General features: G+C 40.6%; 1 protein-coding gene across 1 annotated transcript in view; it reads left to right on the top strand.

Annotated features, from left to right (window-relative positions):
• Positions 1–18,123, top strand: part of KYNU (kynureninase) — a 119,448-nt gene extending 101,325 nt beyond the window's left edge. Inside the window, exons 13-14 of the mRNA XM_077273017.1 lie at positions 14,402–14,632; positions 17,885–18,123. Coding sequence (XP_077129132.1) covers positions 14,402–14,632; positions 17,885–18,031 — 378 coding nt within the window. The 3' untranslated portion in view covers positions 18,032–18,123. The remainder of the gene's footprint in view (positions 1–14,401; positions 14,633–17,884) is intronic.
• Positions 18,124–18,629: the final 506 nt, after the last annotated feature.

The raw sequence follows: 18,629 nt of genomic DNA, 5'->3' as shown, positions 1-18,629 counted from the left end.
GACTGGCACACAAGCTGAAAGGGCAATATTACTCTCCCACTGTTTTTTTATGTATTTTTTTTTTTTATTTTCAGGGAGACTTTAGAAACCAAATAATATTAAAAAAACCAAAAAATAAATAGGCTTTCTATGGCCCACAATTAGAGAGAGAGGTGGCACACCCAGGAGTCAAGACTGGCACACAAGCTGAAATGGCAATATTACTCTCCCACTGTTTTTTTATGTTTTTTTTTTTTATTTTCAGGGAGACTTTAGAAACCAAATAATATTAAAAAAAAAACAAAAAAACAAGGCTTTCTATGGCCCACTGAATGAGAGGGAGAGAGGTGGCACACCCAGGAGTCAAGACTGGCACACAAGCTGAAATGGCAATATTACTCTCCCACTGTTTTTTTATGTATTTTTTTTTTTTATTTTCAGGGAGACTTTAGAAACCAAATAATATTAAAAAAACCAAAAAATAAATAGGCTTTCTATGGCCCACTGAATGAAAGGGAGAGAGGTGGCACACCCAGGAGTCAAGACTGGCACACAAGCTGAAAGGGCAATATTACTCTCCCACTGTTTTTTTATGTTTTTTTTTTTTTTTCAGGGAGACTTTAGAAACCAAATAATATTAAAAAAAAAAAAAAAAAAAAAAATAGGCTTGCTATAGCCCACTGAATGAGAGATAGCACACACAGCAGTGGCACACAAGCCCTGACTGAGGCCAATATTTTTCTCCCACTGATTGATGTAGTGTTTTTGTGTTGAGGTAGATTTTAGAACACAAATCACGGAAAAAATAAATAGGCTTTCTATGGCCCACTGAATGAAAGGGAGAGAGGTGGCACACCCAGGAGTCAAGACTGGCACACAAGCTGAAAGGGCAATATTACTCTCCCACTGTTTTTTTATGTATTTTTTGTTTTTTCAGGGAGACTTTAGAAACCCAATAATATTTAAAAAAAAAAATAAATAGGCTTTCTATGGCCCACTGAATGAGAGGGAGAGAGGTGGCACACCCAGGAGTCAAGACTGGCACACAAGCTGAAAGGGCAATATTATTCTCCCACTGTTTTTTTAGGTTTTTTTTTTTTTTTTCAGGGAGAATTAGAAACCAAATAATATTAAAAAAAAAAAAAAAAAATAGGCTTGCTATAGCCCACTGAATGAGAGATAGCACACACAGCAGTGGCACACAAGCCCTGACTGAGGCCAATATTTTTCTCCCACTGATTGATGTACTGTTTTTGTGTTGAGGTAGATTTTAGAACACAAATCACGGAAAAAATAAATAGGCTTTCTATGGCCCACTCAGTGAGAGATGGCACACACAGGGATGGCACTGTAGCAGAAATGCCAATCTTAATCTCCCACAAAAAAAAAAAAAAAAAAAAAAAAAAAAACTGTCCTACAATTACTATCTCCCTGCAGTAATGTAAGCCAGGTATGGCAGGCAGCAATAGGAGTGGACTGATGCACAAATTAAATAAAAAGTGTGGAAAAACAGAAAAGATAGCTGTGCAGAAAGGAAGGAACAAGAGGATATGTGCTTTGAAAAAAGCAGTTGGTTTCCACAGTGGCGTACACACAGCAATACAGCTATCACGGAGCCTTCTAGGGCAGCCCAATGAGCTACAGCGCTGAGGGGAAAAAAAAAAAAAAATAGCTTCCACAGTCCCTGCACACCGAAGGTGGTGTTGGACAGTGGAAATCGCTGCAGCACAAGCGGTTTGGTGGTTAGTGGACCCTGCCTAACGCTCTCCCTGCTTCTGATGAAGCGGCAGCAACCTGTCCCTAAGCTCAGATCAGCAGCAGTAAGATGGCGGTCGGCGGGAACGCCCCTTTATAGCCCCTGTGACGCCGCAGACAGCAAGCCAATCACTGCAATGCCCTTCTCTAAGATGGTGGGGACCAGGATCTATGTCATCACGCTGCCCACACTCTGCGTTCACCTTCATTGGCTGAGAAATGGCGCTTTTCGCGTCATTGAAACGCGACTTTGGCGCGAAAGTCGCGTACCGCATGGCCGACAAGCACAGGGGTCGGATCGGGTTTCATGAGACGCCGACTTAGCCAAAAGTCGGCGACTTTTGAAAATGATCGACCCGTTTCGCTCAACCCTAGTGGTGAGTACTCCTTAAATGGAAGTCTTCAAACAGAGGCTGCACAGACGTCTTTCTGAGATGGTTTATTGAATCCTGCTTTAAACAGGGAGTTGGACACGACAACCCTGGAGGTCACTTCTAACTCCAACATTCTAGGATTCTATGATGACTTTCTCCATTTGTTGTAGGGTAAGGAAAAGGCTGCATGGGTAGCATTCACATTAGTGGTAATAAATGTTATTGAGACACTCAAGAGCAGATAACAATGAAGGAGTTGGTGGAAAATCTCCTCAAAACATATAAGGATCTTGGCTGTAACATGTCCTTTAAGAATTCAGCATGTTGATCTAGACTTTTTTCCACCAAACAGTGGAACATTGAGTGACGAGCATGATTTATTACTATTATTATTATTGTTATAATACATTTTTATAGCTCCATTTATTCCATGGTGCTTTACATGTGAATGGGGCAAATATAGACAAGTACAATAAACATGAGTAAAACAAGGCACACACAAGTACAGGAGGAGAGAGGACCCTGCCCGCGAGGGCTCACAGTCTACAGGGGATGGGTGAGGATACACTAGGAGATGGTAGAGCTGGTTGTGTGGCAGTTCAGTAGAATGGGGATCACTGCAGGTTGTAGGCTTGTCGGAAGAGGTGGGTCTTCAGGTTCCTTTTGAAGGTTTACATGGTAGGCGAGAGCCTGATATGTTGGGGAAGAGAGTTCCAGAGTATCGGGGAAGCACGGGAGAAGTTTTGGATGCGGTTGTGGGAGGAAAGGATGAGAGAGGAGTAGAGAAGGAGATCATGAGATGATCGAAGGTTGCGTGTAGGTAGGTACCGGGAGACCATGTCACAGATGTGTGGAGGAGACAGGTTGTGAATGGTTTTGTATGTCATTGTTAGTGTTTTGAACTGTAGCCTCTGGGCGATAGGAAGCCAGTGAAGGGCCTGGCAGAGAGGAGAGGCTGGGGAGTAACAGGGAGACAGGTGGATTAGTCGGGCAGCAGAGTTTAGGATGGATTGGAGTGGTGCCAGAGTGCTAGGGGGGAGGCCAGAGAGTAGGAGGTTGCAGTAGTCGAGACGGGAGATAAGGGCATGTACTAGTGTTTTTGTGGTTTCATGGTCAAGGAATGTACGGATCCGGGAAATGTTTTTGAGTTGGAATCAAGAGGAGGCAAGGGCTTGGATATGTGGCTTGAAAGAGAGGGTAAAGTCAAGGATCATCCTGAGGCACCGAGCGTGCGGGACGGGGAAAAGTGAGGAGCCATTGACATTGATGGATAGGTCAGGTGGAGGGGTACAGTGAGGTGAGGGAAAGATGATGAATTCTGTTTTGTCCATGTTCAGTTTTAGAAAACGAGCAGAAAAGACGGATGAAATAGCAGACAGACATTGTGGGATTTTGGTCAGTAAGGAAGTGAGGTCGGGTCCAGATAGGTAGATCTGCGTGTCATCAACGTAGACATGAGAGTTTTCATTAATATATTGCGGCTAAGCATAAAAGATATCAAGAAAAATTGAATATATCAATGCCTGCAGATTACTTTTACTTTTGGGCAATTGTGAGAGATGATCCGATGCAAGAGTACAAGAGACAAGCAAAAAAGAGTTGTCACCAAATGAGGAGCAAATGCTATATTGCAATTTCTGTACCAATTTATAATTTGCAATAGTGTTTGACAGGTTTTGGTTATTTGAATTGTTGCTAAGTTACCTCTAAATAAAGAAAATTGGCATAACAAAATATTTTGCATCTTTATATTTGCAAAACTAATAATGTTTCAAAGTACTGAAACTTGTATGCATTAATTATATCTAGCAGTAAAAGTAAAACTCCTTGATGCCATAGAAATAAGATATAACTCAACATTTTCTTTGTCAGATTTGAATTTAGGAGGCCAAAATAATTGAGAAATGGCTCATCTCATAACGGAACCTGAGAACTTTTGAAAATATTTAGAACAGTGTCATCACCACTTATATAGAAGGCCTGTGAGTCCTGCTTTTCCTGCCCCTTCTTTTAGGAAGGATATCGGTCCTGCTTTCCCCCACTCATAGAAAAAAATTGTATGTCCTTCTTCATCCCACCAGTTTTTAACATAGCACGTGATTCCTGCTTCACTCACCAGCTCATGGTAAAGCATGGAAATACTGCTTCCCTCATCCACTTTTGGAGACAGCATGCGAGTCCCTCTTCCTAGCCCACTCATAGTAAAAACATGTAAATCCTGCTTTTCTATCTACTTGTCAAGGCATTGTTGCAGGATATCCCGGGCCTCCTTCCCTATCCCTAAAGCTAGGGGAGCCCTAGCTATCCCTGCTCCCTGGATTACTTCTGGTGGTGAAGACACCAGGGCCACATGACTTGCTGAGCTCCTAAATAAGCCCTTATCTGTCCCATCCCTTACACAGGGAAATAAGGAGTTTAAGTGTATATGAATACACAAACCTAACAATTTATAAATTAAAATAGCAATCATACAAACATGCACTCACGAACAACAGAATAAGCACTGGGAAGTAAAGAAAGTAAAAACCATATAGGAGAGGATGAAGATATGCACACAGAAAAATCACCAAGCAACAGTCTTCTAAGCAACATTCCAAACGCCTCCTCAAACTGGACTCTCCGGCTTTCTCTAGAAATTAGGAGGGGAACAATGGAATCTCAGGCTTTCTCTAGAAGTAGGAGGGACAAGTCAGACTCCCAAGTTTTCTGGAAAAGTAGAAGGGACGCGAAAGACTCACAGGCCTTCTCTAGAAGTAGATGGGACAAACAGGACTCACAGACTTTCTCTATAAAGAGGAGGACTCACAGGCTTTCTCAAGAAGTAGGAGGGAGAAGCAGGACTCACAGGCTTTCTTTCCTATTCCTGGCCACAGTCAAACAGCTATTTTAGTGACCATACTGAATTAAAACATAGAAAGCTATAAGTCTCAACACTCACAGTTCACCTAGAATACAATAAATATAGCTTACAAATGTAAATTAATCAAGAAACAATGTATATCTAAATCAACTGTATTTATTATTAATAATTTAAATTATAGTATTAAATGTACGGTAATGAATGACTGGTGAGTGAATTGAAATGTATATGTGAGTAGCACGATGGCTCAGTGATTAGCATTATTGACTTTCAACACTTCAAATACATACTAATAGTGAATGTAGATTGGGAGCCCCAATGGAGACAGTAATGAAAATAACAGCATTGTGGAATCTGTTGGCTCTACATAAGCAACAATAATAAATGATAACATCTATAATACCACTTTTCAACAACAGAGGGCAATAGATAGATAAACAAGCCAATTCTAATTCAGCGCAAAAGGGAAAAAAAATGTAATTCAGTTGCAAAACTAATGGAAAATTGAAAAATCTGCCTTCCGTAGTCCCACCACCCATAAGCCACAGATTTTCACATATTTGCAATATTATTTAAGTGCAATTTATCCCTCAGCTAAAAAAATATAAATAATGGTATTTATCATAGTGGGAAACTGCAGGTAAATACTGTTTTGAACATGTGCAGGTGTCTGATAGGAAGACTAGCTACAGAGAGAAAATGAAAGCTATGTTTTCCCTGCAGCTGCTCGTTTCCAGTCATAAGGGTGGAGCTAGAGCTTAACAGTCATCATTCACTAAGTAGCCACATACGTTGTAGAGTAGGATGTCATTCTGGGTATTGGGGGAGCTATTACAGCATGCTCACAGTGTAGTAACTGTTACAGCTCCTTGCATAACCCCGATGACTTAATTTTCTCCTTGTAGTCACAATTCTAATTATGCCTCCTTCAGATGTCCAATCTACACCTACGAGTGCTAAACATCATTTGCACGGATAGCACTCTGGCTCAGTGGTTAGCACTGCAGCCTTGCAGCGCTGGAGTCCTGGGTTCAAGCCCCACCTTGGACAACATCTGCAAGGAGTTTGTATGCTCTCCCCTTGTTTGTGTGGGTTTCCTCCAGGTTCTCCGGTTTCCTCCCACATTCCAAAGACATAGTGATAGGGAATTTAGATTGTGAGCCCCATCGGGGACAATGATGATAATGTGTGTAAAGTGCTGTGAAATATGTTACCGCTATATCCATTCATGGTCGGATAAAAATTGGCATCATAAGTCTATGGGTCTGTAAAAATTCGGACCCAGTGCAGGTGGTCTGCTGTTTTTCATGGACTGTTGGAAAGAAAAAAAGTGGAGAAACCTTTTTTTCTTTTTTCTCCACGTACGAGAAAAACTGTTACGGATCTGCAGCTCAGGACTAGGGTAGAAGGGGGTAAATTCAAAGGAATGGAGCACACTCAGCAAATCATGTGGCACAGGCTGTACTTGGGAAGAACCCAATACCAGTCAAATAAGCGAGAAAACAGCCGCACTCTCTCGGGTTATAGCTTGCAAAGTGGTGTATTTATTCACATGTGTTTGACATTCAAATATATGTACACATACAGCAGGATAAGAAAAAAAGTGACGTTTCGACCCAGTTCCGGGTCTTTCTCAAACTGCAAGTAAACATAAAATACAATTAGTGTTTATGTACATAGAGCATAATGCGTGAAATTAATATTTACAACTATATATACAACTGTGATCACTAATAAAAATTCCATGAGTCCCCTTGAGGTGAAGGATCTTTTTGAAGGTACAATAGATGCACTGCAAGTCCTTTCCCTGGATTGCCAGTGGATATACACAGTATATGGATGGTTTTGTACCGCGAGATTTAGGACCAGAGACATAATAGTGGAGAGAGTTTGTGTGGTCAAAATGAATAATCTAGGTTGCCCAGTGGTGAACTAAATGCATAATGGTATATAGTGGATGAAGTGGATGAAAACCTAGTGCACTGACCTGAGTAGCTGATGCTGTTTGAAAATTTGAAATTAGGTCCCAAAAGGGGCTGCGGGTAGAAAAAGGGGGGATATGAGGGGGAATCCTTAGTAAGGAGAAACGAGGTCTGTGTGGTATGAAAGGAAATATAGATTGTGGGCAAGTTACCAACCTCCTCTTGGTGTGGCGCTGGGGTATCCTGCTTCCTGGAAGTGTGTGGGCTAATGTGAGCATTGTAGCTCCATTTATAATGCCTGCTGGCCATAAAGTGAGGTCATGTCAGGGCGAGCTGTGGAGCACAGAGTGCGAGCTGCATGGATTGTGTCTAGGAGTCAGATGTGATGTAATGGCTGGGTTGCCTGCATAATGCTGCTCATACTTATAAGAAAGGCCCAGAGTGTGTCGGGAGTCCACCTGGGTAAACTGCTAATGTGAAACCCCATAGGAAATGCATATTGAATATAAATAAAAAATAAAAAAATAAAAATAATAATAAACAATAAAAATGGAAAAATGGGAATAAATATACATAGACTGTGGGATGGAAAAAAAACCTGAATAAGCCCCAGTGTAGTCCATATTGGAATAGAAATATAGATTTATGTCTATAAAGGGGTACCAAAGCTAATAATTTCGTAAACAAGAGAAGGGGAGTGCTAAACTTATGGAGCGAAATAAAACAATAAAAAAAATAAGAAAAATAAGAAAAAATAGGAAAATTGATAAATGAAAAATATTTTCAAACAGCATCAGCTACTCAGGTCAGTGCACTAGGTTTTCATCCACTTCATCCACTATATACCATTATGCATTTAGTTCACCACTGGGCAACCTAGATTATTCATTTTGACCACACAAACTCTCTCCACTATTATGTCTCTGGTCCTAAATCTCGCGGTACAAAACCATCCATATACTGTGTATATCCACTGGCAATCCAGGGAAAGGACTTGCAGTGCATCTATTGTACCTTCAAAAAGATCCTTCACCTCAAGGGGACTCATGGAATTTTTATTAGTGATCACAGTTGTATATATAGTTGTAAATATTAATTTCACGCATTATGCTCTATGTACATAAACACTAATTGTATTTTATGTTTACTTGCAGTTTGAGAAAGACCCGGAACTGGGTCGAAACGTCACTTTTTTTCTTATCCTGCTGTATGTGTACATATATTTGAATGTCAAACACATGTGAATAAATACACCACTTTGTAGGGTAGAAGGGGGAACAGCTGACCCTGTACTAGGACTCGGCTGAAACCCTACGATGGAGTGGGCTACCTATTCCTTGTGAATAGACCCACCGACCTTTCCTAGGCTAAACTCAAACAAAGACCTACAGGTAGGGGGAATGGGTGTCCCGGAACGATCTAGGGACTGGGAACAAAAACAGGTAACCTCCTAGTAGGAAAATAGAGGAAGCTGCAGAAACTAATGGAAAACCAAAAACAAAACTGGCAGAACTAGAGATCCCAGAACTGCACAATATCAAACACAGAAAGCTAACAAGGCACCAAGCCAGAACTCTAGCGGATTAACACTGTTGTCCAGCAAGGACTGGGAGGAAGGTGCTGGGTAATAAAGGGTGATACAATCACCTGACCTAGGACAAACCCAGCAAAGGGGAAAAGACCAGCAGCCTGAAAACCACAACAAGATGGCGGATGGTCAAAACGAAATAGATTCTAACAAAAACTGATTACATTCAGAACACACTCTGATCAGAGTCTGATCAAAATAATTGGTCCATTTGGAAAAAAAACCGGACGTCTGCATGAGGCCTAAAACTGTTGCACGTTTAACACGATACTTGTTCCGCAGGCTGCAGGTAATAATTTTTATTTATTTTTTGCTGAAAATTTGCTTTCAATAATAAAGTTGTTATAATTGACCGATCTGCAGCAATTGCAGAAATTTCTCCGTGATTTCTAAGACGGACGTCCCGGCAGAGGCACTATAGAAATTTCAAGGACACAAGTCAAACAAATGAACTTTCTCTACTCCGCGAGTCGAGCTTAGAAAGCTTTTAGAGCCGAGTCATTTATAACGTTCCCGAACGCTGATTGTTTGTATCATTTTCTACGTCGTAACTTAATGCTTCATCTGTAACAACAGAAGCTGTTAAGCCAAATCCTGAAAGCTTTTTGCATGAATTTTCGCTGCTAAATTAGGCAAATTTGACCTGGGAATCTGAGTACAGATAGAAGATTTCACACCAGGGGCTCATTTGCACAAAGTACCTCACTGTAAAGACTCCATAAAAATCATATTTTCCTTTTTTGGGGGGGTTTTAGTTCATCAATGTGAGACTACAGGGTTTTTCATTTATGAACTTATGTCACCACGTAGCTGCTATGTGTCTATGTCATTAAATCCGCTGCGGGGAGTCTCCAGCAATGAGTCGAGAGCTCTGTGATTCTCCTTTTTATGGCTGATTTTACCCTTTTTGGCACGGTGACTTAGGCTTTCCAAATGCTAATTGCTGCTGTAGAACCTCAGCAAAATGGATCTAACCGTTACTAGCTAAGTCCCAGCTCCCGATGCAATCAAGCAAATGGATCTACAATGCTTTAATGCTGGGAGGATAGATATACGAGCATTCAGGAAGGGTTGCAAAGCTGCATTTTCAGGGACTTTTATGTGTTTATCCTATTGTCATTTTTTATTTACTTTCATGTGTATAATATATTTACATTAAAATCTACTTTTAGCTAGAAAAGCTTTATTGGTTGACAGACTCATCAAGGGTTAAGCAATAAGAAGAATCCGTTTTCTTCAGCGATATCTGGACTACCTATAATGAAATAACCTTTCAGTGTCACATGCTTGCTAATAGATGAGCAAATCTTTTGAATTTCACTTTCACCAGCTTTGTCAAATTTTTCCTGAAAATTCAATTTGCAACAAATCAATTCCCTACAAATTGCAATGTTGCAAAGCTTCCAAAAAAAGTGTGTAACACTCTGAGGTCTCCTAGGACATTATCCAACCCCTTTCAGGTTCTTTGACATTATTAACTTTATATTTGCGTTAAAGTGACCTCAACATGTCTGGCTATGGGAAAACAGATGGTAAATGTTCTGCACTGCTGTGTTGTCACACACACTATCTGTAATGTTTATTCAGTGTTTTGTGGCTTAATCTCATTGTCTTTATTGCTGAGCTGTGACATCTCACCATCCTGAATACCCTAACAATGCTGCTTCATTCCATGCCTCTGCTTTTATACAGTCTCTGATAGCCTCTCCTGATTGCCTGTGCTATATCATGTAATGTTATAGTTATAAAGCATTATGGGGAAGCTCACAAGGCAGCATCTGAGTTCATAAAAGCCTTCTCTTCCCAATGCAACTGTAAGGGGTGGTGAACAGAAGATGGACTCAATTAGCGTAAGCAGGTAAACATCTGCTGTGTGAAATTGACAAACAGGAACTGAAGAATTGAATAGGTTTTTCCTGGAGGGAATAGTTTAGAAGAGACACAGGGTCAGGTGACAGATGTGTCACAGTTATTAAATATTAAAGGCCTGGCCAGGCCGAGCAGGGGGCAGTTGACACCAGAGTCTGTACTAGGCAGATCTTGTGCCTGTGAAGTGGGCTTACATGGACCATAGCCACAAAAGGGTCTGACAACGATCAGATACTTAAGGGCTGAGCTAGACCTGAGCTGAGAGGAAGATCGATGACCTGAGCTGAGTGGAAGATTAGTGCCAGTTGGCCACAATGCCAGGAGCATATTTCCATCAAAATTTCCCCAATGTCAGTCAACCTAGAGGGGGCCCAATTATTCGACTGATGGCAGCCATCCTGCTACCTATCTCTGTGACAGGTGTGGTAAGAATGGAGATAGATGCTTGTCTGTGGAAAGAATTTGGGAAAGAAGGGGATCGTACTGGTGAAAAGCCCCATCAGAAGTTGACCCATTGTGACTTATGGAACCAATGTCTTGAAGGAATTAGGACAGTTCCTGGCTGACAGTTGGGTAGCACAAAGGGAAGGCCCCATCCATCATGGCCATCGAAGAAACAATAAGTCACAAATATTCATCCTGTCCTCCAAAGGTTACACCTACTGGAGGAAATGCTGCACTTAGAGGGTTCAGTCTGTGATGACGAATGCCTGCCCCAGTATTGGCAAGTTGAGAGAGAAGGTCCACCCATTGCAGAGTGACCACAGAAAATGGATGGAGATATGGAAGAAACAGGATGTTGAGCTACGAAGAATCTCATCCAACAGCAGGCGGAACCATGGTGCAGGTCAACAAAGGGTAAGAGAGACAGCATCATTTGTCTGCAGGAAGATGCCTGCATTACCCTGATGCTTGAATGTGAATCAGGTGGAGCCGGTGGGCACCATGGAAGTTAAAGATGGTGAATCCAGGGAAAAGGTGAACATGTGACTCACACCTAATGCACAGTCAGGTGTTGGAGATGGTAAGCTGATGCAACTGAAGGAGGTACCACGTTCAATGGTGTCACCCCATTTTCTGACTGCCATGGGGCTGGAAAGACCCAAGGCCTGCAACCTGGTGGTGAAGTGCAGTCAGGTGGCCTGGTGGAGAAGGTTACTGAGTCCCATGAAGGAGAGCGAGAGATTGAACTTCCACATGATGTACCTGAAGTTCTGAGTACTCCTGACAAGACAACTCAAGATGGGTCTTGATAAACTGAATGTGCCAATGCAGGCGTCTAATCCACGAGATATGCATAGGATGATTTCTTCTGACAATGCTTAGTGCAAGAGATGCAGGAATGTGTGCAAATACTGTTGACATTGGGCCCACATTCGAGGAACATTAAGGTACACAAAGACTCTTATCGTCCAAGGACTGAGTAGTTAAAAGAAAGGAGGAAGATAAGGAGGTGATATAAATAAAGAACAGTGACCTGAGAGGAAGATCTCTGACCTCAGTTGAGAGGAAGATTCATGACCTGAGCGGAGAAGATCGGTCACTTGAGCTGAGAGGAAGACCTGTGTCGTGAACTAAGAGGAAGATCGGTGACTTGAGCTGAGCAGAAGACTGAGACCATGTGATGACCACTGTGATCCACGCCAGTAGAAGACTGAGACCATGTGATCACCACTGTGATCCACGCCAGTAGAAGACAGTGACCAGATCTGAACTAGGCATGAAAGATGATCCGGTTGTAGCGGAGGACCATGCCTGAGCAGACATATGGTACTGGGAGTGGACTGGGCAGCACTTCAAGTAGCGAAGGTGACCAGTGAGTTGACAAGGTGACAAGCAGTTAGTGCCGTGACTACTATTAGGGCTTGTGCACTGTTTAGTGGTGTTCAGATAGCTAGCAACAGTAACTTGTAGAGTGACACTGATATAAGATAATGTTTACGGTGACCACTACTCAGACATAGGAATAATAACATGTTAATAATACTGTGATTATATTTTGGATATCTGTGTTGCCAAATTCTGTATTGCAATAAAACCTGTTTTACTGTCTTTGATTGTGCCGTTTCTTAATTTCATACGTAAGGCACTAATCCTTCATCTGTATATATTAAATAAATCAGTGTTGGTGCAGTCTCCACTGTCTCCTCATTGTCTGCACCGTTGCATCCAAGTAACTTGCTTGAACTATCTTTTGCAATGTGAAACATGTCAGGAAGATTTTTTTTTGGCAATGCATGCGAATCGAATATCAAATTGTTTGAATTTGCCTGTCCCAGCGAGTTTCTAAAATTTGACTCAAATTAGATGAACATCTAATAAATTTGCTCATCTTTAATGTTTATCTGTCACTGATACTTCACCAGCTTCCATTGCTGTCTGACACTGCCAATATTTTCCTCTGGGCAGCACTGACAGTGAGGGAAGCAGTGCTGACTGGGTGCTAACAGTTCTGGGTGGTGGATATTCCACTCCTGGGGTAGACCAATTACTCAGCAAGTTCAGCAGCCAATGTGCACCACTTCTTATTTAAACTCCTAGAGTCACTTTTCAATTATCGTACTATACTACAGTTCTGGTAGACTTCTATAGGATTGACCCTTTGTGTTCTGTTCCAACTTTTGTTCCACATTTAATCTTTTGTTTGTTGGGAATTCAAACGGGCAATCCCTGCATGTGTTCAGGTTGTCTAACAGCCGCAAATCATGCAGCTGCGGGGACACAAACATAATCTACGAGCATGCCCAAGATACTCGGAGAACACCCGGGCATGCTCGGAAAACTCAAGTAACGAGCACACTCGCTCATCACTACTGATCATGTGAACTTGAACCCAAATATCCCACAACTACACTTTGTATATAATTTTGCTATGGCCTATCTCAGGTTCTTACCTGGGGTGTGGATACTTCTTACCCTCACTCACTCGACTGGCCAGCAGCTAATCCATGGATATAATCCAGAGGCGAGTGCATCTGTTCCGGATATAGGAGTAAAAGGGCAAACACCAAGGAACCATTAGGACCCACTATATGGGGTGGCATGCATCAAGACATTACATGGTAGTCCTTTTGGTCTGATAATTACATGGTCCTAAGTTTATAAGTCAGCCTGCAGCAGTGTTGAATGTATTGCTAAAGTGGTAGTGCGCAGGTGTGAACTCTGCCCCATTCACTGTACATGGGAGCCTGGGTCATGCACGTGTACTATCCCATATAACCATAAAAGTGAGTGAAGGGGTGGTTCATAAGAGAATTTAGATCACAGTCAGGATTCTCTGGTGCCCGAGCAGGTGATCATGTGATCGCAAATATGCAATTTGCATAATTCCAGCCACATTCCATCTAGACATATCCGATCTTGCTCAACACACTTGCAATGAGTGAGGCTGCGCACGTCTAGTTGGCACGTGACCACATGGAATAAAATCACACACTTGTGGTCCACTGCCGGCATTGGAGAATCCTAACAGCATGCACACAGCGCGCAATGTGAGGATTCATAGATATACACTCACATGGAGAGACAGCAGACTTGTAGCCGTAGACCGGACTACCCCTTTGTGTTTCCTCGTAGTCCTATGTAAAACCGCGAAGATGCATTGCTGCATCATAATGAGCCAAATAAAAAAGTCAGCTCTGTTATAGCTCTAGTTTTTTGTCATTATGACGCTTTACTTTGCAAATGATATTTATTTCACCTCCTACCTTTGCTTTATTTGTAACCCTGTATATGGCATGCAACAATAAAGGACCTTCGTCCGAAACGCGTCTACGGTATTTTATTGCTTATGTGGTGGTGTACCATACCATGATTTTAATATTTTACAACAATGATGATAATATTTGTATCCTAGAGGACCCCGATGCTGGACTGGTACCTTGAAACAACCTTCTGCATAGTTACAAAGGTTAAAAGAAAGACAGTTCCATCAAGTTCATCCTTTCACTTTTATTATTTGCAAATCCATAAACTACAAATGTCACTTTTCTAAGCGATTATTCTGTTTTATCCAATTACATGTTTAATGCCTCATTTTTTTTTTCCTTCTAAGGTTTTCAATCAAACCAGCATGAAGGACTTACGGAAAAAGTCGATTTTACTGACTGGCTATTTGGAGTACTTAATTAAACATTATTACAGTGAAAATATGGCTGAACCCGAGAAACCTTATGCAAAAATAATCACACCCTCTCGTTTTGAAGATCGGGGATGTCAGCTCTCCCTGGCATTTTCTCTGCCCATAAAAGCTGTTTACAAAGAACTGGAAAAGCGAGGCGTCGCGGTACGTGATATTGTCCTTTTGTCACAGACGTGTTTGCAAATTAACAATGTCAATACCCGGTTTACTTAATAAAATTGCACTTGACCCGGTAATCACATTAAGACATTACAAAGTTTTCCAAGCATTCCCCTTTATGAGCGTTGACTTCCTTCGGCTACTTTGCAGGATGTCATCGCTCACGCCTGAATTCTTTATTTTCAATTAACTTCATACTTTTTATGCATAAAGATGGGGCAGCGGACATTAAAGTGAGCGTGTTACGTATTTAAAGGAAAGGTTGTCAGGCAGGTCATTTCGGTTAATTACATTTCAGTTATTTTAAAGAAAAATAATGTTTTTAGCAATTTTTATTTAAAGAAACTATTTAGTTAATTTTTTATAACTTTTGGAAATATTCTAAGTGCGGCCATATTGGAGAAGCAAAGAATAGAAGTTAATGACAGAGAGGATGCCCCCCATACATATTAGACTAATGTCATCCAAATCTGATCATTTTGATCAACTATCTGATTGGAAAGGGGCATATTGACTATCCACCAATGTATAATATCAGGGGAGAAAAGGATGGAATTCAACCACCCTTATGTTCTCGTGCTGGGTACTGTAAGCCGCTGGCACCGGTGTCCTCCATTCTCCCCATAAAGAACCCATGCATGCTTGAATGATCTATGTATAGGGAAGTGTGGAGACTTAGAGCTCAGCTAAAAGATCTTGTTAGCTATCTATCTAACACTCAGCCTTCAGAAACAGAGTGCTGCCCAGTGGAGCTGTCATTTGACATTAAAACCTGCACCTTCTTATTATAGTGAGATGACTCTGCTGACGCTGTCTTAGCTCACACAGCAAAGCTGAAAAGTGAGCAGCAGAAAAAATAAGAAAATTCACCGCTCTTTATTTGTGCCAAGTAACTAACCTGAGAATTTAGAATTTTTAGGTTAAAATTAAGCAAAAATATACTGTATATATTTTTTGTAATAGAAAACTGGAAATTGAGTTTTAACTGATCCTTCCCAAAATGAATGAGCTCATAATAGAAGCTTTATGAGAATAAAAAAAATAACCCTGCTGAAGCCGAAAAATATTAAACTTTGTTGTATATTAAAGAGGTTGTCCAAAACTTTTACATTGATGGTCTATCCTTAGAATAGGTCATTAATGTTTAGTTGGTGGGGGTGAGACACCCGGCACCCCCACCGATTAGCTATTCCCGATGTCAGCTGCCAACACCAGGAACAGCTGATCAATGGGGGTGCCGGTGTCAGACCCCGACCAATTAGACATCGATGACCAATCCAAAGGATAGGCCATCAATATTAAAGTAGTGAAGAACCTCTTTAAGAAGGGAACAGGCTGCTTTCTTCCCAAAGAGTGCCGCAGCGGGCCAATGGTTGTGTTGGGTTTTGCTGCTCAGCTGTCTTAAAGTGAAGGTTGCTGGACTGCAATACCATAAGCAACCTTTGGAAAGGTGTGGTGCTGTTTTGGAAGAAGGCAGCCATGGTTTATGTTCCTAGATGGAAACATCCCCTAACCCCTTAAGGACTGGGCAATTTTTCATTCCAAAACGTTATGTTTTTATCCCTTTCTTCCAAAAGCCATACAGTTTTTATCTCTCAGTCGATGTAGTAGTATGAGGTTTTTATTTCTGCAAGACAAGTTATAGTTTGAATGACACCATTAATTGTCAGATCTAATATACTGAAAGGCGAGAAAAAAAACTAAAAGAAAAACTGGCGTTCTCCGCCTCCTCTTTATTTATTATGACATTTACTTCTAGGGTAAAAATGACCTGGTAACTTTATTCTAGAGGTCAGTGTGGTTATGGTGATACCAAACTCATATACAGTAGGTTAACTAATTTAAAAAAATAAAAACTTGTAAAAAAAGTCTGGCCTCATTCACCATGTTCAAGGGGCAGGGATGTAACTACAACAGGTGCAGGGGTTGCAATCGCACCCGGGCCCTGGAGCCTAGGGGGCCCTAAAAGTCCCTCTGGCCTATAGAAAAGACTATTGCTATTAAAGATTTAAAATATTTGGGGGCCCCATTGGAGCTTTCGCATCGGGGCCCATGAGTTTCAAGTTGCGCCACTGTCAAGGAGCCATAACTTTTTTTTGTTTTTTACTGCTTTGCATAACGACTTGTTTGTTTGTTTTTTTCCCAGTGCAAGCTGTAGTTTTTATTTATACTATTTTTGTGTCATAGAACTTTCTCTTCTCTTTTCATTCATCTTTTTATGGGAACCAAAGTAGCAAAAAAATATGGAATTTTTCCATTTTGAATTTTGCATTTCGCAGTTTAGATTAAATATTCTAATTTTTATTTTAGCTCGGACAATTATGCACACAGTGAAGCTAAATGAGTTATTGTGTTATTTTTTGACATTTTGGTAATTGCGTTTGGGGTAAATGGGGTGACATTTTTTGTTTGCCTCGTTATTTTTTTTTTTAAATAATTTAAAAATTTGGCAATATTTTTTTTTCCATATGAACTTTATTACAACACAATATTAGGAACCTTCCAATGTTCACACTATCTACAGGGACTGTTTTAGACTCATTCTTCATGTCCTTTCAAGAAAAGTTTTCAGTAGGCTCATTATCAATAGAGACAGGATTACAATGACACAACTAATAGCATAATATCCACCAATCCCAAAAGGCGATGTCACACCTGACCTCTGCTCCTCCTCTCTTCAAAAAGACTTTTCACACGCTCATTAGATGCTTCAATGCGAAAGATAAGGTCACAACCTGACCAATGTGGCTAATATACATGTGAATTTACTGATTTAGAAAGTTATAGTCTGAAAAGCCCCAGCAGCCAGTGGAAAAAAAATGCAAGATATCACATTTATTAATAAAGATTGAATTAGAGGGGAAAAAAATTTAAATATTATAAATAAATAAAAAAAAATAAATACAATATACATTTAACACAAAAACCTGCTTTAAACAATAGGTAATTTTTTGAGGATAGCTTCCTTTTAAAGGATTACACTTTTGCAATTCGGAGTTAGCTTCCCTGAGGTTACTCTTGCGTGCGTAAAAAAAAAAAAATTACTCCTTACATAGTGTAAAATTTGGTTGTAAAACAGACAAGAGTCCAAAAAAGCAAAGGTATAGACTCGATATAGGTTTTGGTGTGGATGTACTGGTTTAATACTAGACTGGATCTCAATCGTAGTGGTTAGAAGGTTAAAATTGACCTTCGGAGATGGAAATAAAGCCTTACCACTTCTATATTCTCTTACAGTGCGATATGCGGGAGCCCAATGTTCTGCGGATCGCACCTGTTCCGCTCTATAACACGTTTCACGATGTCTTCAAGTTCATTAAAATTTTGGGAGAAGCTTTGGCCGCCTTTAAAAGCTCAAAGAACACAGACGGGAAAGAAGAATAAAGATCAGATTGACTTAGTGTCGGTTGTTTCAAATAGTCGTGTCACAAGTGTTTGATTTTTATATATACTGTATGTTGTAAAAAAATAAATAAATAAATAATGTATTTTACGGCTCCTTATTATTAATCCACATTGATTATTTTTCATTTAGTTATTCAATAATATTCCTTATAGATGTAAAAGTGGAGTAGATCTCACTATTCTGGGTGAAGGCTCCACGTGGTCGCGCAACTCCCACCATCATCTCATACATACAAGTAAGCGCCTTCTTCAAGGCCAGAAGTACATCCCTTATGCTTATCCCATTTGCTGTCCCAGAATTGTCTTATAGGTCCAATTTATATATATAAAAGATAAGAAACCAACAACTATATAAATTTGGTTTTGCTTTAATTAAACGGACCTAAATGTGGTTTCCAGGTCCTTCTTACTGCAAAATGAATGATTGCTTCCTTGAAATGTCATGTTTGCCAAGAACAACTGTTTCCATGATAAAATCTGACAGATGTTGCTTTTTTTTTATTGCTTTTGTGCCTCCGCAATGACTTTACATTTATTGAGCAACTTCCTTACAAACATAACCATGGAGGAGGAACCA

Source organism: Ranitomeya variabilis, chromosome 7, assembly GCF_051348905.1.
Source record: "Ranitomeya variabilis isolate aRanVar5 chromosome 7, aRanVar5.hap1, whole genome shotgun sequence".
NCBI classification, from domain to species: domain Eukaryota; kingdom Metazoa; phylum Chordata; class Amphibia; order Anura; family Dendrobatidae; genus Ranitomeya; species Ranitomeya variabilis.
This window is presented reverse-complemented; position numbering and strand designations above follow the sequence as displayed.